Consider the following 27,336-nt stretch of genomic DNA (forward strand, 5'->3'; position numbering starts at 1 on the left):
CACTCCCTTCTCCATCACCTGAGAGTGACCTTACCCAGCAAGCATTCCCTTCTCCGTCACCTGAGAGTGACCTTACCCAGCATGCACTCCCTTCTCCATCACCTGAGAGTGGCCTTATCCAGCAAGCACTCCCTTCTCCGTCACCTGAGAGTGACCTTATACAGCATGCACTCCCTTCTCCATCGCCTGAGAGTGACCTTACCCAGCATGCACTCCCTTCTCCATCACTCGACTATGGTTTTACCCAGCATGCATTGCCAATAGGAAATCATGTTTGGGAAAGAGAGAGTATGGGAAGTTGAAATGAAAGGAGGAGAGAGAATGAAATTTTCAGAAATAAAATGAAACACATGGATCTCTCTTCCCACCCCAACCTTCTCTGGGGTTGGAACACCTGACGGTCTTTTGTCATATTTCCCAGATGTGAATTGCCCCCTTTTATTCAGCACAAAGTAGATAAACAGAGTAAACAAAAGTATTGGGGGCATCAGAGCTCTTCCTTTGGAGTATTTTCTTCTGACTTATGATCTTCTCTCTAAAAGAAAACAATCATAAGCTTGAAGTTATGGAGCACATACCAATTTTCAACTCATGAGCAGCCATTTGATTATGCCTGAAAACCTTAAATCCACTTTCAATTTTTATCTCACCAATTTTGTTGTTGTTTTGAGAATGTCTTTCTATGTAGCCCTGGCTGATGTCAAATTTGCAGCAAGGATGGATTTATGGGGCTGGAGAGATGGCTTAGTGGTTAAGCCACTTGCCTGCAAAGCCTGAAGACCCACCTCTTCAGATCCCACCTAAGCCAGACACACAAAGGTGAGGCAAGCGCAAGGTCTCACATGCCCACTAGGTGGAGTAAGCGTCTGGAGTTTGAATGCAGTGGCTGAGGCACCAATTCTCTCTCTTTTTCTCTTTCTGTTTCTCTCTTGCTCATTCTCTCTCTCTCAAAAATAAAAATAAAAAGAATGGAGAAATGAAAGAAATCTCAAATTCAGCTTCTTTGAATCTGCAAGCCCTTCCCAAATACATTGTCTAGTTCTGTCCTCAGAACTACATGCTCACCAGCATCCACATCTGAACACCCCACCTGCATAGCCCTTTGTTCCTACTAATCCACTGAGGCTATAGAATTCTCGTTGTCTGGTACAGCTGGGGGAGACAACTCACTGGTCGAGTCCTTGCCCCACAAGCATATGAGAACCTCAGTTCAAGCCTCAGAACCCATGTAAAAATATGGGACATGGTGGCATGCTCTTGTAAAACCAGCTTGGGGACGTGGAGACAGAAGGCTCTCCTGGGCTCACTGAGCAGCTAGTCTAGCCTCACTGGTGAGCTCCAGGCCAATGAGAGATGCTGTATCTAAAACGGTGGATGGGTTGGGATGGAGAGATGGCTTAGTGGTTAAGGCACTTGCCTGCAAAGCATAAGGTCCTAGGTTTAACTCCTCAGAACCCTCACAAGCCAGATGCACATGGTGGCGCATGCATCTGGAGTTCATTTGCTGTGGCTAGAGGCCCTGGCATGCCCATTCTCTCCTTTTCTCTCTCTCTCTCATAAATAAATAAAATAAAATAATTTTTTAAATTTCTTTTGTTTATTTTTTTATTTATTGATTTGAGAGCGATAGACAGAGAGAGAAAGAGGCAGAGAGAGAGAATGGGCACACCAGGGCCTCCAGCCACTGCAAACGAACTCCAGACGGATGCGCCCCCTTGTGCATCTGGCTACGTGGGTCCTGGAGAATCGAGCCTTGAACCAGGGTCCTTAGGCTTCACAGGCAAGCGCTTAACCGCTAAGCCATCTCTCCAGCCCTAAAATAATTTTTTAAAAGGTGAATGGCATTCCTGAAGATGCCGTCTGAGGGCGTTGTCACATTTATGCATCTGCACACACACACACACACACACACACACACACACACACACACACACACACTGAATACAAATGAAGGGAAACGGACATAGGAGGAAACAAGCACCCTTTAGCTCTAAGTCACACTTACCAACAACCTCCCCTGTAGGAATCCATCACAAAAGCCTTTCACTTGTTCCACTGTCACCTCTGTTATGGACAGTGTGTCCCACTTGTCATCCAGAGTTTGGTAAATGGCCAAAGCTGGCAGCTGAGACTCCTTTAGTTTGAAATAGGATATCACTTTTCCATTCTCCCTTTTGCCACTGTCCACAAAAACAAACAGAATCTGCAGGTGGAGAAATTCGAAGGAAAAATATGTACCTGTGGCTCTGGGGGTAAAGACACTTGTGGTTGGTAAGTTACATTGATTGGAGGTATAGTATGTGCCACGTAATTCAAACCTCAATTGTGGTCAGGATTGACAATCCTAGCGCTTAGGAGATGAGGCATGCAACATTAAGCTCACTTTCATAACAAGTTCGAGTCTAACTTGGGCTACAAAAGACCCTGTCTCAAAAACAAATTCAACTGAATTAAATAAATTTTTATCGTCCTTTGTTGCTTTGACAATTTCTCCCTGTTGTAAAATTTACTTAATTAGAAGAACTTGGAGGCAGAGGTAGAAGGACTGCCGTGAGTTGAAGGCCAGCCTGAGAATAGAGAGTGGATTCTATGTCCGCTTGGGCTAGAGTGAGACTCTTTTTCAAACACAACAAAACCAGAAAAACTTGGAATTGGAAAATATTTTAGCAAGGTTCTCAATGAGGTCATGTAGCCCAGCGATTAAAGGCAGAGAATGAGTGCCTCTGATATGTCCCAGCTTTGAGCACATTACTCAGTTTCTCTGAGGCTTTTTTTTTTTTTTATTTTAGAGAGAGAGATAGAGACTTGGCATGTTAGGGCCTCAGCCACTGAAATTGAACTCTGGATGCTTGCGCCCCCTAGTGGGCATGTGTGACCTTGCGCTTGCCTCACCTTTGTGTGTCTGGCTTACCTGGGATCTGGAGAGTCGAACATGGGTACTTATGTCCTTCACAGGCACCTTAACCACTGAGCCATCTCCCCAGCCCTCTGAGGCTCATTTTTAACATTGGCACTTTTTCTGTGCACAGAGGGTGATTAAATGAGGTGGTGCTTTAGCAATTTTAGTACTGTCTTAGGCATGGAGTAAGGACTTGGTTAATGCTACTTTATGGACATATTCTAACACCCCCAGGGGCTGCATGGAACCACGGGCAGTACTATTTTTCTTCTGCACATGCATGCTTCTACAACAATAGCTAACAATAAAATAAGGTGACTATAATAACACGTTGCAGTCAAAGTTATCTAAAGCTTATGAACTGTTCATTTCTGGAATTTCCTAATTCCTATTTTAAGAGTGTGGTTGACCATGAGTAACTGAAATTATGGCACAGAGTAAAAACATTGTGGCTAACAGGTGATTTTAGTCACTGTATCTTTAAACAGTTTATTTTTGTTTCTATTTATTAGAGACAAAGAGAGGGAGGGAGAGAGAGACAGAAAGAGAGAGAGAGAGAAAAAAAAATGGGCATGCCAGGGCCTCCAGCCACTGCCAATGAACTCCAGAAACATGCACCACCTTGTGCATCTGGCTTATGTGAGACCTGGAGAATCGAACCTGGGTCCTTACACTTCACAGGCAGGCGTGTTAACTGCTAGGCCCTCTCTCCAGTCCTAGTCTCTGCATCTTTGTTTATATTTCCTCTCTGCCTATCCATGTGAAAGCAACTGAGTGAGCAAAGCAAGTAAGAAACCCCTCAGCCAGCGCTGGCAGACACCACTACACAAGCCTTCATGTTGCCAATGCCTACTTTAATGTTAAGTATTATGACTTAAGGTATTCCAGTTCTTACTTTGTAACCTCTTTTTTTGTTTTGTTTTGTTTTTGAGGTTAGGTCTTTCACCTGGAAATTCACTATGTACTCTCAGGGTGGCCTGGAACTCTCAGCGATCCTCCTACCTTTGCCTCCCGAGTCTCCCAAGTGCTTGGATTAAAGGTGTGCACCACCACGCCTGGCCACTTTGTAACCTATTAATCATGCTTATTTTATTTTCCTTTTTCGTGACAACTTCCATAAACATAGACAACATACCATTGATGATAAGGCCCTCCCACCATCCCCCGTTATTTTCCTTCTTTAACTCTACTTCTTAGCCCCACCTTCCATGGTAAAGTGATGGTGGGTATATTTAAACTTTCCCAACTCACCTCTCCCTGGAATAGCTCAGCCACCTGCCGGTATCTGCTCATGCTCTCTTCATACTCCGCGGAAGCCTTGTTCATCACCAGGAGAAGATGGCGCTCGATCATGGAGTTAAAGAGGCCAAGAACGGTCTGGCCCATTGACATGTGTTATAGAACGGGCAGAGGAATAGAGGGAGGGAGAGGACATTGGTGACAATCCATGACCAGGAGACATGAAACACAAAACACAGTGACATGGGCGCGATTAGCCTCCAAGACGGGGCTTGAAGAAATGCGGAGGCCACAGAGAACTCAACGCTGACGCTGCTAACAGACACTCCAAGGTTCAGGGACTGTTGCAGAAGATGAGGCTGGAAGACGGTAAGAGCCCCAGGGTGGGCAGAAACATCCTCCCAAACGGAGACTGACCGAGGCCTTAATTTACCCCACAGTGAACACCAGAAACCCCACGGAGGAGGGTGCTCAGAGAAACGGGAACCGGGGGAGAGGGGATGTAAGACTATAACCTACGTAAAAAACAGAGATAAACTTCCAAAAAAGATGGTTCAAAAGTTTCACTATCTTGTTTTCAGGTAGCCGTGTAGTCCTCTTTCATGATGCAGGACTGTCCTGGGTGGCACGAGGCTACTGTGGCAATGATGGAGTGTGAATTCTAAGATCAACTCGCAAGACATCGTGGCTTTGGCCTTGCTGACTCTGGGGACAGTCAGCCCAGTGCAGCGCAGTCAGGCAGCCTTAATGATGTTGCACAATCACGTTGCACAATCAGGACTGATCAGCCGCGTAGATCAAAGCCCCTTGAGAGTGGGTCCTCCAGTTCCAGCAGAGATTTCAAGCTTGCACCCTGACTAACTTGCAGAGTCCCTAAAGCAGACATACCCAGCCATGATTTGCCCCCAGGCACTACGTGAGGGGAGCAGTGTTTCCTGTGTAACGGGACAGTCTGTTATGCGCACCAGACCGCTGACTCGCCACAAAGCCTATCACTCATGGTGAAGCCCAGTTGGCAACACTCAGATTTGTCTGTGATCACATAGGGTTCAAACATGCTTCCTGTCTAGGGGCAAGGGACTGTTCTCAGCTGTTCACACATCATGACTGACCAAGTCGCCACAGTCTCGGGTTCTTCAAATGTAGAAACTGAGGCACCAGGTAGAGGCACTGTCAAGATGGCACAAACGAGACTCCCATCAGGCAGAGCCCACGCTTAACCATCTGCCTTGTACAGTGGCTGACCCTGCAAGGTCAGCAACAAGGTGACCTCTAGGACACTAGAAACATGGGCCCTTTTTGGTGATCATAGCTGATAATTGCCTATGAAGTTGACAATGAATGACTCAGAGCATGGGAACAGATGTGGGCCAGAGTGAAGAGAGGGTTTCTTTCCTCCTTCCTTCCTTCCTTCCTTCCTTCCTTCCCTCACACCACCTTGCACATCTGGCTTATGTGGGTCCTGGGGAATTGAACCTGGTTCCTTAGGCTTCACAGGCAAGTGCCTTAACCACTAAGCCATATCTCCAGCCCCAAAAGTCTACTTTCAACAAACCCTATGGCTTTCCACCTCTCCTTCTAAATACAGAAAGCACTATTGTATGGTCTGATGTATTGTGCTAGAGAGACTGAGGAAGTCATTGTTTCGCAGGATGCGGGGCAGAGACGGCTAAGCAGGATTCCTCCTAAAGCCCCACTCTATTCTGTGGAGATTCTCCAGCCCTGCTGGCACCGGGGGTCAATAGGCAAGGGAGGAGAGATTAGGGTGTTTCCTAAAGACTTTGCCTTGAAGTTAACATTAGATTTTACATTAGGGACCCTGGGTGGTAAGCAACTGAGTCTTGTCACTATGAATAATTATTATAATGAACATGGCTGTAATTGACTCATGCTACTTACTATTAGGGTGAGATCCACTCTGCTAAAACATGGGCAATTCTTGGGAAGAATGAAGAGATACCTAAAGAGTCGAGCCAGGCATGGCGGCCCACGCCTTTAATCCCAGCACTCAGGAAGCAGAGGTAGGAGGACCGCTGAGAGTCCGAGGCCACCCTGAGACTACACAGTGAATTCCAGATCAGCCTGGACTAGAGTGAGATCCTACCTCAAAAAACAAAACAAAACAAAACAAACAAACAAACAAAAACAAGAAAAAAAACTAAGGAGTTAAAAGATAAAGCTACGGCTTAGTGTCTGTGTGTGTGTTCACACACATGTGCGTGTATGTACGTGTGTATGCACATGTGTGTGCAGGTCAAAAGAACACCTTGGGGGTTTTTCCCCGGGTGCTGTCTACCTTTATTGGAAGTCTCTTACTGATCTACGACTCTCCAATTAGGCTGGACTGGCTAGCCAACAAGCCCGAGGCCTCCATCTGTCTTCCCCTTTACCATCTCAGATTACAAACACACACTAACTTGCCTGACCTTTTAATGCGGGTTCTGGAGAATGAACTCAGGGTGCCATACTTGCAACCCAGGCAATTGACCAACTGAGTAACCCCTAGCCTGTGGATACTTTAACTTAACAGACACAGCCATATAGTGTGTACATTAAAAATGCATAACAGGAGGCTGGAGAGATGGCTTAGAGGTTAAGGCACTTGTCTGCAAAGCCTAAGGACCCATGTCACTCTCCAGATCCCCCGAAAGCTAGACACACAAAGGTGAGACAAGCGCAAGGTCGTACATGCCCACTAGGTGGCGCAAGCGTCTGGAGTTGGCCCTGAAAATTCTCACGCTCTCTGTCTCTCTCTAAAAAAAATGCAGGTCAAGTGCATGACTGTGATTTTTTTTTCTGCCTAGGTGTTACTGGTACAAATTTCCGCACCAGCAACTGTAAGAAACAACTATAGTTGAATGAGCAGCTCTCCAAATGAGAAAAATGTTATGTAAAGAGCCCCAATAAAAATTGAACCTGAGCCGGGCGTGGTGGCCCACACCTTCAATCCCAGCACTCGGGAGGCAGAGGTAGGAGGATCACCATGAGTTCGAGGACAACCTGAGACTCCATAGTGAATTCCAGGTCAGCCTGGGCTAGAGTGAGACCCTACCTCAAAACCCGCCCCTCTCCCAAAAAATAAAATAAAATAAAATAAATGAACCTGGTTCTCTAAGGAAATTATTATCGGGTTTCTTCTAGATGTGACTTGCCTTCACTAGTAATGTGGAACTTAGAAAAGATGCATCCTCATTCTGTAAGATGAGAGCTTAAGAGCTCAGAATGGCGTGTCCTTGCCCTGACTTGGCTGGCCTCTCTGATACCCGAGCCATGTCTGCAGGGAACATGAGACTATTGTTGTTTTTTGTTTGTTTGTTTTTTAGCCTGGTGAGCTCCTGCTACCACCACGGACACAGTGACCAGAATGATGCTGACTGGGTGGAGAAGGTCACCAGGAGTGACCAGCATCATCAACTCGATGGGATTTAGAGTCACGCAGGAGCTGCACACCTTTGGGCGTGTCTGTAAAAACCTTTTCGGACCCACCTTAGAGGTGGATGGCTGGAGTCCTAGGCTGAATAAAAACAAGCAAAGACGAAAGCAAGCTGAGAACCAACATCCATCTTTCTCTCTCTCTCTCTGCTTCCAGACTGGAGATGCAATGTGACCATCACGCCTCCTCCTCCACCATGATGAACTGTAAAAAACAAACCCTCCCTGCCTTACGTTGCTTCTGTCAGGTCATTTTGTCACAGCAACAAGAAGAGCGACTGTCACAACAGCCTTCTTGGGTATGGCTTCCAGCAGCCCAAGGTGGGCACGCTTGGCATCCTGCTCAGAGTGGCAGTGGAATTAGCGCTCTGATGAGAGAGAGAGGATGTGAGGAAAGGGTAGGAATTTTGTCAACAGGACGAGGGGTGTTTTCTAAGGAGGCTGTTTGGAGCAATCGAAAAACCACAAGGTTCAGGTACACAGACCAGTCATGAAAAAATAAAAATAAATAAATAAAACAAACCCCACAGGGTTCAGGCAGACTGACCAGTCATGAAGAAAGCAGGGAAGGTCAGGTGCCCAGGCCGTATCTGCAGGCCCTTAGCTGTCTGAGCTCCCAGTTCCTCTATTATGAAAAGAAAGCAGGGCAGACGGACTAATGTCGCAACAGCTCACTATTGTCACCTAAGTTACTCCTTTATTATTGGCTCCCTGTGTGGGTTAGAATAAGGCCACCTGGTTCTTGAATGCTTTCCCCTATAAAATGGACATCATATTTCCTCCCTCCACAAAGCCCATGTGAGCATTGCACCGGAGAATGAGTGTGACAGGGCTGTGTAAATTCTAGAACAATCACAGTCTGCATGTCAAGTACCGTTACTGGCGGAGGCGGGGGAACTCTTAAGCTGCTTTGGATCACAACAATTTCATATCCCATCAGAAGCTGGATGTCCCACTCCACTGTGGCAGAGTGTGGGAAGCTCAGAGATCATCAGAACGGGGGGTGGGGTGGGGTGGGGGGGGAGGGTACAGCTTCTTGCCTCCGAGGAGGAGAGACCCGGACAGGAACCGAGACACCGTGAGGTGTTAGGCACAGGCGAATCAAGACATATTTTGTGTTTGTTTCCAAACCAGTGACTGTTACTGAGCCACAAGGAAATACATGGAGAAAATGGGACCAGATGTTAAATGTTTGTCGAAATTTTACAACGTTGTGACAATCTAAGGAAGTAATCAGTGCATTTTATTTATGAAAATTTCCTTTTCATAATAATTTATCTGTATTGTATAATTTTTTTGTTTTTTTTTTTGAGATAGGGTCTCACTCTAGCCCAGGCTGACCTGGAATTCAGTATGGAGTCTCAGGGTGGCCTCGAACTCACGGCGATCCTCCTACCTCTGCCTCCCGAGTGCTGGGATTAAAGGCATGAGCCACCACACCCGACTGTATTGTATTTTTTTTTTTCAGGCAAGTCCAATAGACTGACCTTTTCTTATGTGATACAGTGAGAGTGAGAGCGAGAGAGTGCATGAGAGAGAGAGAAAGAGAGAGAGAGAGAGAGAGAGAGAGAGAGAGAGAGAGAGAGAGGGAGGGAGGGAGGGAGAGAGCATGCCAGTACCTCCAGCCACTGCAATCAAACTCCAGACGCATGTGCCACCTGATGCCCATGTGTAACCTTATGCACTTGCATCCCCTTACACGGCTGGCTTACGTGGGCCTTGAAGAGTAAAACATGGGCCCTTAGGCTTTGCAGGCAAGCACCTGCACCGCTAAGCCATCTCTCCAGCCCCTGTATGGTATTGTATAAAAGTATCGGCGACTGACATGTTAGAGGGGAAAATAAACAGCTTCAATATTGACTGCAATCCAGCTTGAGAAATGTGGTCCAGAGCTTTCTCAGGGAAACAGTGATCGTCACTGAGTATACGCACATAGCAAAACACTGGAAATTTTTGCACCAGGTATCTTACGTTTGCGTTTTGGCTCTCTCCCTCTCTGTCTCTCTTTTTTATGAGTTGTGTGATAAGTCTTTGTGAAATTTTCTGTCCCTGTGTCTCTCCTTGTCAAATCAGGACAAGTCAGCTGTCCTTAAAGGGTCACATAACACACGAGGCATGCAACGAAGGACGGTTACTGACAGTGAGGAGCTAGCTGTCTGCTGAAGTCCCTCCTTGACAAAGGGACTTAAGGCGCTGGTCACAGAGACCCTGTTTACCATCGGGCTGTACTCGGTCACCAAGCGGAGGCTGTTGGTCTCAATGAAACGGCTTAGTTTCGAGGTGTCCATGTTCTCAAGGTCTTCGCCTTCTATTCGTAGCTGTTCGTTATCAACCTGGGAAGCAAAAACCTAGTGGTGAGCAACTAAGTAGAAGACTTTGTCTTTCTGCGGTCACCCACACACGCTATTCCATTACCGTGTGGTAGGCACTGACCATAGCTCCAAAGACAGACAGATGACGAACGTTTCCTGTCCTGGAGCCATGCTTGTGTTTTATAAAAGAGTTATTTAAATTTTATTTGTGCACACGCGTGTGCATGTGTGTGCAGACATGCCATGCCAGGGATTCCTGCCACTGCAAACACACACTCACACTTGTACCACGTTTTTGCATCTGGCTTACGTGGGTGGCTTGGGAATTGGAACCTGGGCCAACAGGCTTTGCAAGCAAGCACTTTAACTGCTGAGCCACCTCCTCAAACCCCAACTTATTGTTTGTGTAATGTAATTACTGATATGTATAATGATGCCTTTTCCATGGGTGGTGCCTGTTCCAAATTCCAGTTTTCTTCATTTTTGGCCCATTTTTTAGTTGGTTATTTCTTACCATTCCTTTTTCCCTCCTTTGACTCTTTTGGCTGAGAAATTCCACAAGAGTTAAATATTCCCTTAGGGATTACATTATATAACATGCAAAAAATTTTTTGTTGTGTTTTTGATTTTTTTAAGGTAGAGTCTCATTCTAGCCCAGGCTGAGCTGGAATTCACTCTGTAGTTTCAGGGTGGCCTCGAACACATGGCAACCTTCCTACCTCTGCCTCCTGAGTGCTGGGATTAAAGGCGTGCGCCACCATCCCCAGCTTAACATGCAATTTTTAATTTACCAGAATCTAGTCATATTAGTTGGCAATTTGACCCTCTTTGTGGACCTTTAAACATTCTAACTCTGTTTATGTGTTAAGGCCAGCTCTTCCCTTACCCCGTACTCAAGACTTGTGGGTGATTATTCTTGAGTCTTAATAGTAAATCTCAGAAGCCATTGCTATTATTGTTATTTAGTCAGCATATGCTTACATTTACAAACACTTTAGCTACTGTTCATTCTTTAGTAATGTATGAATTAGCTCTATTAAATGACAAAATTCTCTGTTTGGCTGTTTATATTTAATTCAGTTTTCTTTTCAAAATGTCTTTTAAAAATATTTTACTTATTTATTTGAGTGAGAGAGAGCAAAGAAAGTACAGAGAGAGACAGAAACAGAGAATTTTCACATCAGGGCCTCTAACCACTTCAATAGAACTCCAGACACTTGTGCCACCTAGTGGGCATGTGCAACCTTGCACTTAGTGCATCTGACTTACATGGGATCTGGATAGTTGAACATGAGTCTGTAGGCTTTGCAGGGAAGCACCTTAACCACTAAGCCATCTCTCCAGCCCTCAATCCACTTTTGCTCATGATACAAGATAATGCTACTAAAACCATGGCAATTGTACCTATAGCTAAAATTATCAGAGCCAACTCTGGAACAATTTTGTCCATTTTCTGTAATACTTTGGAATGATTTTGAGATCCTTGGTCATCTCCTTATCCAGTCTTCCTTACATCTACTATCATATGTCGGCATTACCTAATCGGATTTGCCTTGGATCATATGCTTTTTATATTCAACATACTGTCTCCCATGCTACCTAGCAAAATCAAAGGTAAATCTCATTTTGGTTTATGTAGGAAAAGGTAAATTAAAATCACATACAGTGCTGGAGAGATGGCTTAGTGGTTAAGTGCTTGCCTGTGAAGCCTAAGGATCCTGGCTTGAGGCTCGATTCCCCAGGACCCAAGTAAGCCAGATGCACAAGGAGGCGCATGCGTCTGTAGTTCATTTGCAGTGGCTGAAGGCCCTGGCGCACCCATTCTCTCTCTCTCTCTCTCTCTCTCTCTGTGTCACTCTCAAATAAATAAATAAAAATAAACACAAAATTTAAAACAAATAAATAAATAAATTTGAATCACCAAAAAGCTCAATAAATTCCTTGGTTTAATTGTATTAATCCTGGACATATCTAGCCCCCTCCCCATTCTCTCTCTTCTGCACTCAGTTTTTTTTTTTTTCCCTTACTGCCCTCCTTCTATTACTCTTTCCCTCTCTAGGAGACAGGCACTTCTACTGAAGTTCAGGGCAGCCTGGTCTTGAAATCACGATCCTTCTGCTATAGAATCAAGTGTTGGGACTACATGTGCACACTGTTCAAACCTTTGAGGCATTCTTTTAAAGGTATTTATTGTTATTTTGCTTACATGCACATGACCCTGTGGCACCCCTTTTGCTAGCCTGTAGTGGGTGCCATTTGCTGGTGGTGGGCTGGAGGGGGACTTGGAGTACCCATGCCACCCTCTTTCACCTGCTGTTTTCTTTCTTAAAATAGTTTACTTATTTATTTTGAGGTAGGGTCTTGCTCTAAACAAGACTAGCCTGGAATTCACTATGCAATATCAGGGTGGCCTCAAACTCACAGCAGTCCTCCTACCTCCGCTCCCAAGTGCTGGGATTAAAGGTGTGTGCTACCACACCCAGCTTATTTATTTTTAGAGAGGGTGAGAGAGAGAGAGAGAGAGAGGAGGGGGGGGGAGAGAGAGAGAGAGAGAGAGAGAGAGAGAGAGAGAGAGAGAGAGAGAGAGAGAGAGAGAAAGTGCATGCCAGGGCTTCTAGCCACTGAAAACCAGCTCCAGATGCACATGACACCTTGTGCATCTGCCTTCGTGGGTACTGGGGAATGGGTACTGGGAACCTAGGTCTCTAGGCTTCACAAATAAATGCAACTGCTAAACCATCTCTCCAGCCTCCCTGGTCTTGTTTGGAGCCTGAGTCTCTTTTTATTGCTGGGGTCTCCAGAAGATTCTCCATTCTCTGATCCCCTACTGCACTGAGGCCATGTCCAGTTATTTTACTTGGGATCTGGAGATTTTTTTAAACATATTTTTAAATGTTTATTTATTTATTTGAGAGAGAAAGAGACAGAGATTATATATATGTGTGTGTGTATATATATATACACACACACACACACACATGTATATGTATGTATGTATGGAGAGAGAAAGGGGGGAGGGAGAGAATGGGCGCATCAGAGCCTCCAGCTACTGCAGATAAACTCCAGATGCATGTGCCACTTTATGCATCTGGCTTACATGGGTACTGAGGAATCAAATCTGGGCCCCTAGGCTTCACAGGCAAGCACCTTACCTGATAAGCCATCTCTCTAGCCGGATCTGGAGATTTGAACTGGTGGTCTTAGACTCCCTCAGGGCCTGAGCCATATCTCCAGCCCCAGTCACTCTCTTACAATCCGTTTGTTCAAGGATTATTTGTTGAGCTCCTGTTACATTCTCCAAGCACTGAGGCAGCCAAGCATTGCCATTTAGACACTTGGCATTGTAAATGCTCCTTGAGACTATTTTACAAGTTAATTTATGCAGTAAATAAGGGCCAAGGTACAGAAAATATTTGTGTTTCTAAATAAGAATTTTGAAAAAAAATTTCCAAACCACTAGCTAGTTTGTTATTTTTATTTATTTATTTATTAGAACGAGAGGGAGGGAAGGAGGGAGAGAGAGAGAGAGAATGGGCACGCCAGGGCTTGTAGCCACTGTAAATGAACTCCAGACCCATGTACCACTTTGAGCTTACGTAGGTTCTGGGGAATCAAATTTGGGTCCTTAGGCTTCACAGGCAAGCACCTTAACTGCTAAGCCATCTCTCCAGCCCTAGACCACTGGCTATTTTGAAATGTGAAGTTCTTTGGTGTATATAATTGCTTTCAATCCACAGTGTTCTCAGTAAGAGACTATTTGGGAAAGAAATATAAGAAGAAACCAGGCGTGGTGGCGCACGCCTTTAATCCCAGCACTTGGGAGGCAGAGGTAGGAGGATCTCCGAGAGTTCGAGGCCACCCTGAGACTACATAGTGAATTCCAGGTCAGCTTGGGCTAGAGTGAGACCCTACCTTGAAAAACAAAACAAAGCAAACAAGAAAAGAAATGTAAGCAGAGAAGTTGTATGTGGGGGGGGGGGGTCCCTGCTTTCTGTTCCACTCTTCACCCCAACTTAGTAAGCATGAGTAAAAGGCAGTCAGTTGTTGGGGGGGGGGGTGCATGCCCATAATGCCAGCCCCCAGCAGGAGAAGGCAGCAGGATGGCTAGGAGCTCCAGGCTAGCCCAGGAAACAGAGGGAGACTTTGTCTCAAATAAAGAAAAAAAAAAAAAAATCAGAAGGAGTACACAAGTGAACACTTGGAGCAACTGCTGTCCTTCTGTAACATTATGGCTGCCAAAGGCCTGCCTGCCAACTGGCACGTCTCTCCCATGCCTCAGGCTTTGCTACTTCGTCACAGCCAGGGCTCTGGCTGATCGCTTTTCTAGGAACACTGAAACCTGAAACCCGGCACCTTGGCACAGCTGACCCGGAAGCACCCTCCTGCAGGCATGCCAGGCGGCCGGGGAGTTTCCCAGAAGGAGAACAGGAAGTGCCCGCGGCGCCGGTGTTCCCGGAACTCGGCCAGCGGATGTGCAGCAGCGATAAGGTTCCTCCCGGCAGCGAGGGCGCGGGCAGAAACCGACCCCCTTCCTGTGCTCTCTTCCCAGGAAACCCACCGATTCTCTCATTATTCCTTAAACTATTCAACTCTCCTGTCTGGGGGTTCCTGGAGGCCACATTTGAACAGGAAATCTGCCTTCCGTGGAGGAGGTCATTCGGGTAATGTCCTGGGAAGAAAATCCCACCCTGGAACCGAGACTTTGGAACTTTTTTTTTTAAGAAAATATATTTAGGGAGTTTTTGGAAAGGATTTTACTTTAGATATCCTCTTATTTCTCCCAAGGAAAGAGACACTGGGGGGGGGGGGAGCAAAAGGGTAGTTGGGAAGGATTGTCACTTCAAATTTCCCCCAAGTTACCTAAAGTGATTTTTGTTTAAGACACTATATTATTCCAAGAGATTCCACCACACATTTTCTGCTCTTTACTGTTTAAGCAATATTGTTTTTTGAATTCCCATAGATTCTCTAAAAACTGAGTTTTTTCAGAAAATGTGTTAAAACTCATCTTAGTTTTCTTATTTATTTTTATTTAATTGATTTTTTTTGTTGTTTGTGTGTGGTAGGGTCTTGCTTTAGCCTAGGCTGACCTGGAACTCACTCAGTAGCTCCAAGCTAGCCTAGAACTCACAGTGATTCCCCCTACCTCTACCTCCTGAGTGCTGGGATTAAAGGCTTGGATCATCACACATGGCTTTATTATTTATTTTTCATGCAGTTATCTCATGAAACCCAGGTTGGCCTCCAATCTGTTATGTAGCTGAAGATAACCTTGAACTCCTGATGCTCCTGCCTCCACCTCCTAAGTGCTAGGATTATGGAGGTACACCACCACACTTAGGCAATCTTAGCGTACATGACAGCTTTAAAACTATAGTTATGACAGTAACTATATTAGGTAGCATGGAGTAATCATTTTTCAAACAATTGCCCATCTCCCCCCCTCTCTCTCCTGTGTGTGTGTGTACTGCTCAGTCTCCACATATTTGCTAATACATTATTTAGTTTTTTTTAAATTATTTTGATTTTGAGACAGTGAGAAAGAGACAAAGAGGGAGAGAGAGAGAGAGAAAGAATGGGTGTTCCTGGACCTTCAGCCTGCTGTGAATTAACTCTTGATGCACGCGCCCCCTCATGTGCATGTGCGACACTGCATGCTTGGGTCCCTGTGCGTCTGGCTACATGGCACCTGGAGATTTGAACATGAGTTCTTAAGCTTCGCAGGCAAGTGCTTTAATTGCTAAGCTGTCTCTACATCCCACATTATTTAGGTTTTTTTTTTAATATTTTTTGTTCATTTTTTATTTATTTATTTGAGAGTGACAGACAGAGAGAAAGACAGATAGAGGGGGAGAGAGAGAATGGGCGAGTCAGGGCTTCCAGCCACTGCAAACGAACTCCAGATGCGTACGCCCCCTTGTGCATCTGGCTAACGTGGGACCTGGGGAACCGAGCCTCGAACCGGGGTCCTTAGGCTTCACAGGCAAGCGCTTAACCACTAAGCCATCTCTCCAGCCCATTATTTAGTTTTTTGAGATGCTGTCTCATGCAGTCCCGACTGGCTTTGAATTTCCTGTGTAACTGAGGATGACCTTGGAACTCCTGATCCTCTTGCCACAGTCTCCAAAGTTCTAGGATTTCAGACATGCACAATGACCACACCCAACTAAATACATTCATAAAAATGTTTTAATAATTTGACACATATTGCTTCTTGCATTTCCTTTTTAAATTTTTTTTTAAATTAAAAAAATTTTTTTTTGTTCATTCTTATTTATTTATTTGAGAGTGACAGAGAGAGAAAGAGGCAGATAGAGAGAGAGAATGGGTGCGCCAGGGCCTCCAGCCACTGCAAACGAGCTCCAGACGCGTGTGCCCCCTTGTGCATCTGGCTAACGTGGGTCCTGGGGAATCAAGCCTTGAACCAGGGTCCTTAGGCTTCACAGGCAAGCGCTTAACCGCTAAGCCATCTCTCCAGCCAGCTTCTTGCATTTCTTATCAGTTTATTTTACATATTGATTTTTTTTCTGATTCTCTGTGTCTGGTAAGTGTGTTTCTTATAATACACAGCGAAAAATAACTGTACAGAGGGTAAACAATGACTTACTGTGTTTCTATGACTATCCTGTTGGGTCAAAGTTAGGCTAACTATATTTCTTAAAATAGAAGTGACTGGGGAAACCCAAAATAGGATAAACATTCAAATAATATCTAAAATGCCATTTCAGGACAGGCACATGGTTTATTTATCCTGAGAATTATATCCCTTTTAGGATAGCAATAAGCCTATTAGAGAATGTGGAAGTTTTCCCTGCTGTTATACCCACAAAGACAGGCTATGTCCTCAATAGCCACATTGTTATAAGCAATTTATTACTGTTCCCCAAATTTTACTTAAAGTCTTCCTGAAAAAATGTACATATATATGAAATCAGTCTGTGTTATTTTCAGAGAATATGTTCCATACACACAAACTCAGTGTTTGCTGGTCCTTTAATCCTTTAACATTTCAAGCACTCAGTAATAAGAAGTCATTATTTCATAATATTTCTAAATATGTCCTTACTATTGAAAATCCAGGAAGCCTAACTTCTGGAATTTCTCTACAAAAATCAATATTGCGTAGATTGTCTTGAGATATAAGGTTTGATTGATTAATACCCAAGGAAGTGGTTTAGCATAAAGTTTTTTTTTTAATTTAGGCTTCAGAATAAGGAGTATTAAATAAATGAACCTAATGTAAAAAGTAAAGCATCTCTTTGGGTTAAGTGCTTTAGAAATCCACTGTTATTCAGTAGAAAGGATAGGATTTCGGGTCAATTATATGCTGGGTATGAAATCAGACATACATTACTTCATAGTTTTGAAAATTTGTATACTTCAGTCAATCCAATGGAATTGTATTTTCCTCATTGAAAATGCAGGTGTTGGAGCCCCATTCCATGGCAGGAGTCCAGCAGCCACCTGGACTACACCCTGGACTACACCCTTTCTTTCTGCATTAGCAAGAGGAAGGGGGAAAGCATTCCCAAGCATTCCCAGTATTGTCACGTGAACTGTTGACACCACGCTATGGATAATGTCCAAAAGGTTCCCAACATATTTCCCAACCATAACAAACTGGTTTTCACTTTGCTGTTTTTAAGGCGCAGTCATCTTGTTTTTAGGTCGTAATGCTCTTGTTTTTGAAGTGCTTACTAAATCCCCAGTGGACACTGACATGAGACACAGACAAAAAAGTAGCTGTATCCTAATGCACCTTTCACATGTAAACTTGTTAACCATTTCCTTATGTGTCTCTTAATAAAAACACCGTGCTGGGGCTGAGAGGCAGAGGCATTCCCCCATAATGGCCTCTCCCCAGCCGGCCTTTCTACTGACATGTCTTCAATAAGCTGAGGCCACTTCTCCTTTTCCTGTGCTGTGCAAGGCAAGTGTGCTTTCTGAGATGTGCACGGGCAATATTCATTTCATCTCACTTTTGTGAGAATTATAGTGCTAATAATAATTGAGGCACACACACACACACACACACACACACACACACACCCAGCAAGTGTTCACACACAGCTACCTGTGGATTAGAGTGAAAGGAAGGTTTCAGAACGTTTGCAGTAGGTTCATGTTTCCCAATGCTAAACACTTTTTTAAGAATCTTTTTTGGCTTGTCGAGATAGGGTCTCATTCTGTAGCCCAGGCTGACCTGGAATTCACTATGTAGTCTCAGGGTGGACTCGAACTCATGGTGATCCTCCTACCTCTGCCTCCTGAGTGCTGGGATTAAAGGCGTGCGCCACCACGCCTGGCGCTAAGCACATTTTTAAAATACATCCTTTAAAAGCTATTATGAACTCCTGAAATAATAACCTTATTAAAATATGTACCAAACTTTGTGAGAATGTAAACTGAGAAAAATGTTTATCTACTAGCTGGCGAAAGAAACTTGAGCCTCTCCCAGCCCTGCCAATAAAGTGGCTCAGGAACAGGTCTGTTTTTCTGGTATGGCCCATAAATGATCAGGTCCACACAAGTCCCAAGGGTTCATTCAGAGTAGGTCTGTCTCAATGGGTAAACAAAAACAAACCTAAGGAAGGTTGAAAAGCTCAGAGAAGCCTTCAGCAAGGCTTACACAGAATAAATAAATAAATAAATCATAAGCAATGTTACATGAAGGCTTACTAAGCCTGCAGAGGCACTGAAAGCAACAGCCTGGTGTTTCTTCCTCTCGCTCGCTGTGTCTTGGTTGTACTAAGACTGTTGAGTTAGTCTCTTAAGATCTACAAACAGGGCTGGAGAGATGGCTTAGCGGTTAAACGCTTGCCTGTGAAGCCTAAGGACCCCGGTTCGAGGCTCGGTTCCCCAGGTCCCACGTTAGCCAGATGCACAAGGGGGCGCACGCATCTGGAGTTCGTTTGCAGAGGCTGGAAGCCCTGGCGTGCCCATTCTCTCTCTCTCCCTCTACCTGTCTTTCTCTCTGTGTCTGTCACTCTCAAATAAATAAATAAATAATAATAAAAAAAAAGATCTACAAACAGCAATCAGGGAAAGAACATATGTGGAGCTGCAGGTGATTGAAACTTTTTTATTGTATTGTATTGTATTTTTGTTTTTTCGAGGTAAGGTCGTGCTCTAGCTCAGGCTGACCTGGAATTCACTTTGTAGTCTCAGGGTGGCCTCGAACTCATGGCGATCCTCCTACCTCTGCCTCCCGAGTGCTGAGATTAAAGGCGTGTGCCACCATGCCTGGTCCTTGTTTAAGGTTTTGGTTTTTATGTTTTTTGTTTGTTTGTGTTTTGTTTTTCAAGGTAGAGTTTCACTTTAGCCAAGGCTGACCTGGAATTCACTATGGAGTCTCAGGGTGGCCTCGAACTCATGGCAACCCTTCTACTTCTGCCTCCGAGTGCTGGGATTAAAGGCGTGCGTCACCACACCTGACTTTATTTTTATGTATTTTTTAGAGAGAGAGTGTACATGCAAGAGAGAGAGAGAGAGAGAGAGAGCAAGAGAGAGCAAGAGAGAGAGAATTGGTGTGCCAGGACCTCAGCCACTGAAGTCAAACTCATGTCATTTAGTAGTCATGTATGACCTGTACTTGCTTTACCTTTGTGTGTTTGGCTTACATGGGATCTGGAGAGAGATCCAACCTGGGTCCTTAGGCTTCCCAAGCAAGTGCCTTAACTGCTAACCCATCTCTCCAGCCCTGATGAGAACTTCTGTACCAAACAATGGGTGTGAAGGAAGTTCCACGAACCTTCCCCGTCTTTCAAAGCGAAGCTTTCCACAGAAAGGCCCATCTCAGTTCTATTTCCCAACTGTGAACACTCACCAGGGCACTGTGGCGCCGGGGGTGGGGGGGGGCTGGGGGTGGGGAAGAATTACTGAAAGGAACGCCCACCTCAGACACATTTGGGGAGGTGATCTCAGCTTTCCACACACTTTGTGTGTGCCCTCTAGTTGCCAGACATGGTGCTGATTTGGGGAGTGCAAAAATGAATGGGCTGTGGTGCTTGACCTTGAACAGGTCATGTTGCAACAGGGCAGCCAATGAGAGAGACACATGAGTACATGACATCACTCTAAAGAGGTTAGTGTAATGGACATAGTGAGACATGTCTAGGCCAGTTTGGGGGTCCCCATGAGGCCTTGTAGTGGTGCCTAGACCTAACACTGGGGTATATGCAGGCAGTGAGGTGGCCGATCCTGGGGGCAAAGAGGGCATGGAGGACTGTGGCATTCTGAGCAGAGGGGCAGCCTGGGGAGGATCATGGGACTGGATGACAGTCATGTGGAGAGTTGGCTGCAGGGAAGGAGCAAAGGCCAGGTGGAAACCTTCTGGGAAGAAGACCAGAGAAGCGGGTAGAGTGACTAGGTCACGAGAGACTGTATGCGATGCTAAATGCTTGGTGTTGACGGAGGCTTAAGAGAGAATTTCCCTGCTCAAGCTTCCACTTGAAATGCATCAGGGTGCCTCTAGCCTAGAAAACGCTATGAAGTGGTAGGAGATTACTTAGGAAGCAGTTGAAACAGCATGTGCAATGATGCCAAGAGCCTAAATGAGGAGAGGATAGAAAGAGTGAAGGGAGAAATATTCAAGATAGGAGGCGCAACTGGCAAAAAGTGACAAAGATTAATGCCGACAACTATTCTGTCGAAGTGAGTGCTAGATAGAGGGAAAATGATTCAGCAGGTAAGATAAGAAATTCAGTTTTATTTTTCAATTGTTTTTGTCTATTTTTATTTATTTATTTGAGAGTGACAGAGAGAGAAAGAGGGAGGGAGAGAGAGAGAGAATATGCGCACCAGGGCCTCCAGCCACTGCAAATGAACTCCAGACATGTGCACTCCCTTGTGTATCTGGCTAACGTGGGTCTTGGGGAATCGAGCCTCGAACTGGGGTTCTTAGCCTTCACAGGCAAGCGCTTAACCACTAAGCCATCTCTTCAGCCCAAGAAATTCAGTTTTGAACATGTTAAGATTGTAGTGCTTATGATGGTATGAACACAATCATCTCCAGGAAGCATTTGAATCAAGCGAGAAATCCAGGCTATAGGTAAACTATTCCAAATCCTCAAAAAGCAGATAGCAGTTTAACATGGGGGATGGGGGAGAGACTTAAGCAGTGGCTTAAGGAGAGCTCATCTGTTCGTCCACCCATTTGCACATTCGTTCTCAGCAGTTGCTTCCTGAGCACTCATCATGGGCTGCTTCATGGCAGACCCTGCTCGAGGCTCTGTGGGATTATGCTCTCTGCCTACCCCGCGTGGGTTTTACAGCATGCACGGAGATGTGCACTGAGCTAGGTGGTAATGTAGAGAAAAACAGGGCCTCAGAAAGACTAAGAAAGCCAGAAGAGGGTCAGGAGACACAGGCACTTCGAATACAAGAAAAGAGAAGCCAGGTGTAGTGGTACACCCATGCCTTCCCAGGACTTGAGAGGTAGAAGCAGGGAGAGAAAGAGAGAGAGAGGGAGAGGAAAGAGAGAGGAGAGGATGAATGAATTACAGACAATATTAATTCACACCATCAAATATGGCAGAGGTTGAGTAAAATAAGATCCACAAAACATTCTTTGGGCTCAGGAATGCAAAAACTTGGTGACCCGAATGAACGCAGCTATAATGAAGCAAGTCGCAAGCTGGGTAAGTGTCTACTGCAAAGGAAGCTTGAGACTTAAATGCACTTAAAAATGGGGCTGGAAAGATAGCTTTGTGGTTAAGACGCTTGCCTGCAAAGCCTAAGGACCCAGGTTCAATTATCCAGGACCCACTTAAGCCAGATACACATGGTGGCACATGCATCTGGAGTTTGTTTTCAGTGACTGGAGGTCCTGGTGTGCCCATTCTCACATTCTGTGTCCCAAATAAATAAATCAGAAAAAAAACTGAAGAGGGGCTGGAGAGAGGGCTTAGTGGAATAAAGCACTGTGTAAGCATGAGGACTTGAGAACACAGGTTCCCTCGCCCTGCATAAAGGCTTGAAGGTGCTGTAATCCCAGCACACCTGTGGCGAGATGGGAGGAGGAGACAGGAGACTCCAGCAGCAGCTCACTGACCAGCTGGCCCAGACAACACAGCAGTGGACAGTGGTGAATAAGAGACCACGGCTCAGACGAGATAGAAGGCGAGGGTGGTCCTGGAAGTTGTCTCTGACCCCTATATGCATGCAAGTTCTCTCTCTCACACATACATACATACAAAGACAGCAAGTGAGAGAAAGAAAGATGATATGGACTCTAAGGGAAAGGATGAACCTTTGCTCTTTTTCAGCCATGTGCTGTTGATATCTTTATTGTTCTGCCAACAATTAAAACTCAACAACCAACAATTTCTGTTTCTGCAATGTTCTCACCATTCTTAGACGCCCTGGCCTTAAACTTTATTCCCTTTCCATAATTTTGATGTCTGATACTTGCTAATCATTTAACTCTTGTATTTTTTTTATTATTTATTAGAGACAGAGAGAGAGGGAGAGAGAGAGAGAGAATGGGCATGCCAAGGCTTCTAGCCACTGCAAACAAACTCCAGATGCATGCATCACTTTGTGCAGCTGGCTACGTGGGACCTGGAGAATCAAACCTGGGTCCTTAAGCTTCATAGGCAAGCACCTTAACCACTAAACCATCTTTCTTTAGCTTAATTTAACTATTCTAATCATCGATCTACCTTTTTTTCTTTTTATTTTCCTCCCTCCCTCCCTCCCTCCCTCCCTCCCTCCCTCCCTCCCTCCCTCCCTCCCTCCCTTCCTTTCTTTCTTTCTTTTAGACACAACCACTGAAGTCCAGGCTGTCCTTGAAATCCCAGATGTCCAGCCTCAAGCTTCTTGACTGCCAGGAGGACAAGCCTGCGTCACCAAGTCCAGATGCTCTGCCCTTTCATTTGTATTGCTGCCTCTCCACCACAGACTTACAACTTGGTAACTTCCACATCATCTGTCCTGCCTCCTTAGCAAAAGCTCTTCTCATGTTTGTGGCTAATAACCCATCTTACTCTCTGTTTCCAAAACAGTCTTGCTACAATGCATTTCTGTTCATGCCATCCCCACTGATCTCAACGCTCTGGGGGCTTCCCCGTGTCTCTCGAATTAAGCAGAGAGCTATGCTGGCAGTACTCTGCTTTCTGTGCAGTTGGCTCCAATCAAGCCTCTCTGGCTTACATCGCCCCTTCCCGGTAACATGGACTCTGGGATCCAGAGGAACTGGCATGCGCATTGATTGCTAACTAGAATCATCTTCTCACCCCAGCCATGATGCTTGCTCACACTTCCAACTTTTACTTCACCTTTGCTTTATAACTTAGTGGTCTTTTTCACATCCCCTCCTGCAGAATTCCAGCCCATTTTTATCCCCTGAATACTTTCCCTTCATGAATTCTCTCTGTAATGCAGACATTAGCACATCATGTTTGTAGTTTCTGATGAATTTTAAGATCTATGGGAGCAGAGAATTTATTTTTTTCAGGGTAGGGTCTCACTCTAGCCAAAGCTGACTGGGAACTTACTCTATAGTTCCAAGCTGGCCTTGAACTTACAGCGATCCTCCTTCCTCTGGCTCAGGTGTTGGAATTAAAGGTGTGTGCCACCCTGCCCAGGTCAGAGAATAGATTTTTCACAATGTTTTTTTTTTTTGAATACTCTGCATAGGACATACAGCAGTTGGATAATTTATAAAATGTTTGATAAACATACCTCCCCAATATGTAAAAATACAAAATTGCAGGACTAGAATAGTATACTTGTCCAGCATGGGTGGGGGCAGTGCACACATCTCTAATGCCAGCACTTGAGAAACAAAGGCAAAAAGATCAGAAGGTCAAGATCATCTTTAGTTACATAGTGGGTTAGAAGCAAGCTTTGAGATCCTGTCTCAAATGCAAACACACACACACACACAAACACACACATACACACACACACACACACAAATGCACATATATGTATATATTACAGATACACATACACAAATGCACATATATGTATATATTATATACACATATGGATACACATACACATGTATGTCTATATGTATGGCTGGTAGTGCTTTAAATGATCTTAGAGATAATATGGCCTCATCCTTTATTTTGAAAGTATTAGAACTAATTGAATTGAAGCTAATAAGCTCTATGTGACTTGGCCAGCCTCCCTTGGTGGTTAAGGGAACAAACAGCACCTATGGTCCCACAGCCTGGCTCTCAATTCCTGCCTGTCTCCACTGCATCCAGGCACCTGTTTGGCCAGCCTGGCTTGAGTCATCATCCTTGTCAACAATGTCCCTGAACTTGGCTGCAGCACTTGTGTCACAGACACAAAGTTCTTTCCAGTCTCGCAAGTTTATGAGTCTGCAACACAAGGCAAAACTAGAGAGGGCTGCCGTTTCCCACCCAACATACCAGACGGAAGAGGCAAATGGTGTTGCTGGTGATGTTGTAGTGGGCCAGGACTTCAGAACTGTTGCTGATCCCAAAAAACACGTCCTGGAAATGCTGCGCCATGCTGTGAAATATGGACACTATTGGTCTTTCTAAATCCTACAAAACAAGAGAAAAAAACCCACAGACATAATTTTTGAGGGAAGAGACATGGAATGGAGAAGAGAAACATGCCCACTGACACCAGAAATTACAGACTTGACTCAGTGTATAGTGAAATGTTACCCTTAGGAATGTAGGCTAAACTGACACTGCATTTTGGAGTTTTCCTGGCTGTGTGAGTTAATAGGTAACTATCAAAATGGTGCGGAAGCCTGAGAGTTTTGTGTGGCCCTGTTATAGAGCTTGGAGTTTACTAGCAACTGGGAGTGATTTCAGAATCTAGAGGCCTGTGAAGGTGGGATACGGTGTCTTTCATATGTGTTTTGAGAACAACTGTGGAGGAACAAGAGAATGTAAAATTCAGAAGTAGGTGCTGTCAATATGGCCTGAAAAAAAAAAAAAAAAACAAAAAACCATGCAAGCTGTGAATGTTCATCGAGAAAGGTTTGTGCAGAGCAGTGAAGATGGGGCCCTTCCTTGAATCCTTCATGAGCTCTGCCATGAAGGTACTGTTTCATGCATCTAACTCCATTCCAGCTTCGGATCAGTGATGGTTCCTGTCTATCCACAGCCAATTCCCTGCCATCACAGGACTGTCATCTAACAGAAGACCCAAGCAATGAAGAGGAATAAGCATACTTTTTCTGGTCCTCCTGAGGTAGAAGGAGATGGACAGAAAGAAAGATGATGATGGCTAGCCTTGTGTCTAGAGCCAAGGAGAGGGAGTTGGAAAATTGCTCTGCAGACAGGGAGAGTGCTATTCCCAACAGGTGTGGACACTGGTTCATGGAGGCTCTCTGGACTCTAATTTGGTGCCTCAAATGGAATTGCTAAAGGACCCAATGACAGCACCTGGTGACTATTTATGTTCTTTGCACTCTTCCAGTTTACTTTCCTGCCCTTCTCTGTGAGGGTAACTTTTTTTTTTTAATTTTTTTCTCTATCTTGCATCTCATTGCAGCCCTTTCCAGCAGTGTACACAGAGAGGGATGGTGAGTTGAAATCAATGAAAGGAAGCTGGAGAGTAGAGGCTGTGAGAATTGCCAGATGCAACAGAAGGCTACATGGAAGCCTGACTGTGGCATGGCTGCCTTTGAGATGGCTTCTGGAAGGTGGAGGTGAGTATCTTGGATAAAACAAAGTCATTGGGCTGGAGAGATGGCTCATTGGTTCAGGTGCTTCCTGAATAGCTAAATGACCTAGGTTCTATTCCCCAGGACCCTTGTAACCCAGATGTACAAGACAGAGCATGCATGTGGAGTTTGCTTGCATCAGGTGAAGGCCCTGGCACACTCATTCTCTCTCTCTCTCTCAAATAAATGAAATAAAAATAAAAAAAGGAAAGTCATAATGAAGAAAGACCAATAAGGGCTTACCCATTTGACCCAGGGCCTTGCCTTAGAATACCTCATGAAGAGCCTAGGACCTAAATGGTAAGTTTAGGCTAGACATGGTGGTATCTACCTATTACCCTAGTTATCAGGAGGCTGAGACAGAAGGTTCATGAGTTGGAGGCCAGCTTAAGCTATGAGGCCCTGCCTCAAAAATAAGCAAGTAAATAAGTAAGTGATTTTACTCCAGCTCCTATCAATTTACAGGGCTCTATAGTACAGACTAAGGATATTGAGGACAATGGCAGGGTTTGATGAAGGATTTTTTTCTACACACACTCACTTTGCTTCAGAGCATCCATAGGTAAGGAAACCCTGCCAGCAAGTTCCTAAGTCCTGAAGCAAGTATGAGAAAGAGCTAATACAGAGCACGGGATGTTTTAAATGAGGTGATCTCACAGGACAGGCTAGAAGCAAACTCTGAGCCCTGCTCCTTCCAATGCCACATGACTTGGCCAACAGATCACTGCCACGGCTCCCCTAAGGTAGGACATGTCTGGTCATGAAGGTGTAACGTGGGGTATCAGGACACACCTGGAAGAAGCCTATGACGGCTATCTCAGAAGCAGCGATAAAGTCCACGGCAGCTGGGACATCGGTGAGCCATATGGGTCCCTGGGTATCACTGGGACCATCTAGACAGACAGAAGATTGGGTAGAGAGTATCAGGGTCCCCAGAGGAGAAGAAACAGTTCTAAATAGTGAAAGCTTGTCATATGCCTTTCTTCTCTGTACCAATGCCAAGGAGACACTACATATATATATGTATATAGTTGTTGTTTTTTCAAGGTAGGGTTTCACTTTAGCTCAGGCTGACCTGGAATTCACTCTGTAGTCTCAAGGTGGCCTCAAACTCGCTGCGATCCTCCTACCTCTGCCGCCTGAGTGCTGGGGTTAAAGGCGTGCACCACCAAGCCTGGCTTATTATATTTTTTATTAACATATGGAAAGTGATCTTACCTTATGGTCTCTTTCAAGGACTTCTCTCTGCTACGTAACATGGGTTGTTACTCCAAATTTTTCTGGAAGTTTCCCTAGGTTCAGAATGGAAGTCCCCAGAGTATTTCCATGTTTCCCAGTCTACCTAAAACAACACTCTTCCTTATGGCCATCCAACAGCTATTATTATTTTGTTTGTTCAATTATTTATTTTCATTACCTGAGACTTCCTCAATGTCTGCCGCGACTTCTGGGATGAGTCTGCATGCAGTAATGAGTAAGAGAATCAGGTATCTGCACCGGGCAGCTTCCATGGTTCTTCCGCCTCAACTCTGAAGGTTGAGTTTTGGGACTAATTGAGGGCAGCCTGCTATGTCAGTTGGCTGTGGGCTAGTATTGCTCTGGGAACTTTGCAGCTGGTCTAGGGGAAACCTTCAACTTAAAAGATAACAGACTAAATTTAGTGGCAGGGCTTCAGAATAGAACCAACCAGAAGAAAGCCACTGGTTCATTTAAATCATAATAAAAAATATTAAGTATTTTATATCAGATATGGATTTAAGCACTAAGGATGCAAAGGGATCTGTGATCTGATCCAT

General features: G+C 44.8%; 1 protein-coding gene across 1 annotated transcript; it reads right to left on the reverse strand.

Moving 5' to 3' along the window:
* Positions 1-426: 426 nt before the first annotated feature.
* On the reverse strand, positions 427-27,051 carry Erp27 (endoplasmic reticulum protein 27). Its single transcript, XM_004664441.2, has 7 exons — positions 26,958-27,051; positions 26,333-26,433; positions 24,267-24,404; positions 9,787-9,903; positions 4,151-4,276; positions 2,006-2,203; positions 427-535 (listed from the first exon to the last, which is right to left on the reverse strand). The coding sequence occupies exons 1-7, from the start codon at positions 27,049-27,051 to the stop codon at positions 488-490; spliced, it is 822 nt and encodes a 273-aa protein (XP_004664498.2). The 3' UTR covers positions 427-487.
* Positions 27,052-27,336: the final 285 nt, after the last annotated feature.

Source organism: Jaculus jaculus, chromosome 22 (genome assembly GCF_020740685.1).
Source record: "Jaculus jaculus isolate mJacJac1 chromosome 22, mJacJac1.mat.Y.cur, whole genome shotgun sequence".
In the NCBI taxonomy this organism is placed as follows: Eukaryota; Metazoa; Chordata; class Mammalia; order Rodentia; family Dipodidae; genus Jaculus; species Jaculus jaculus.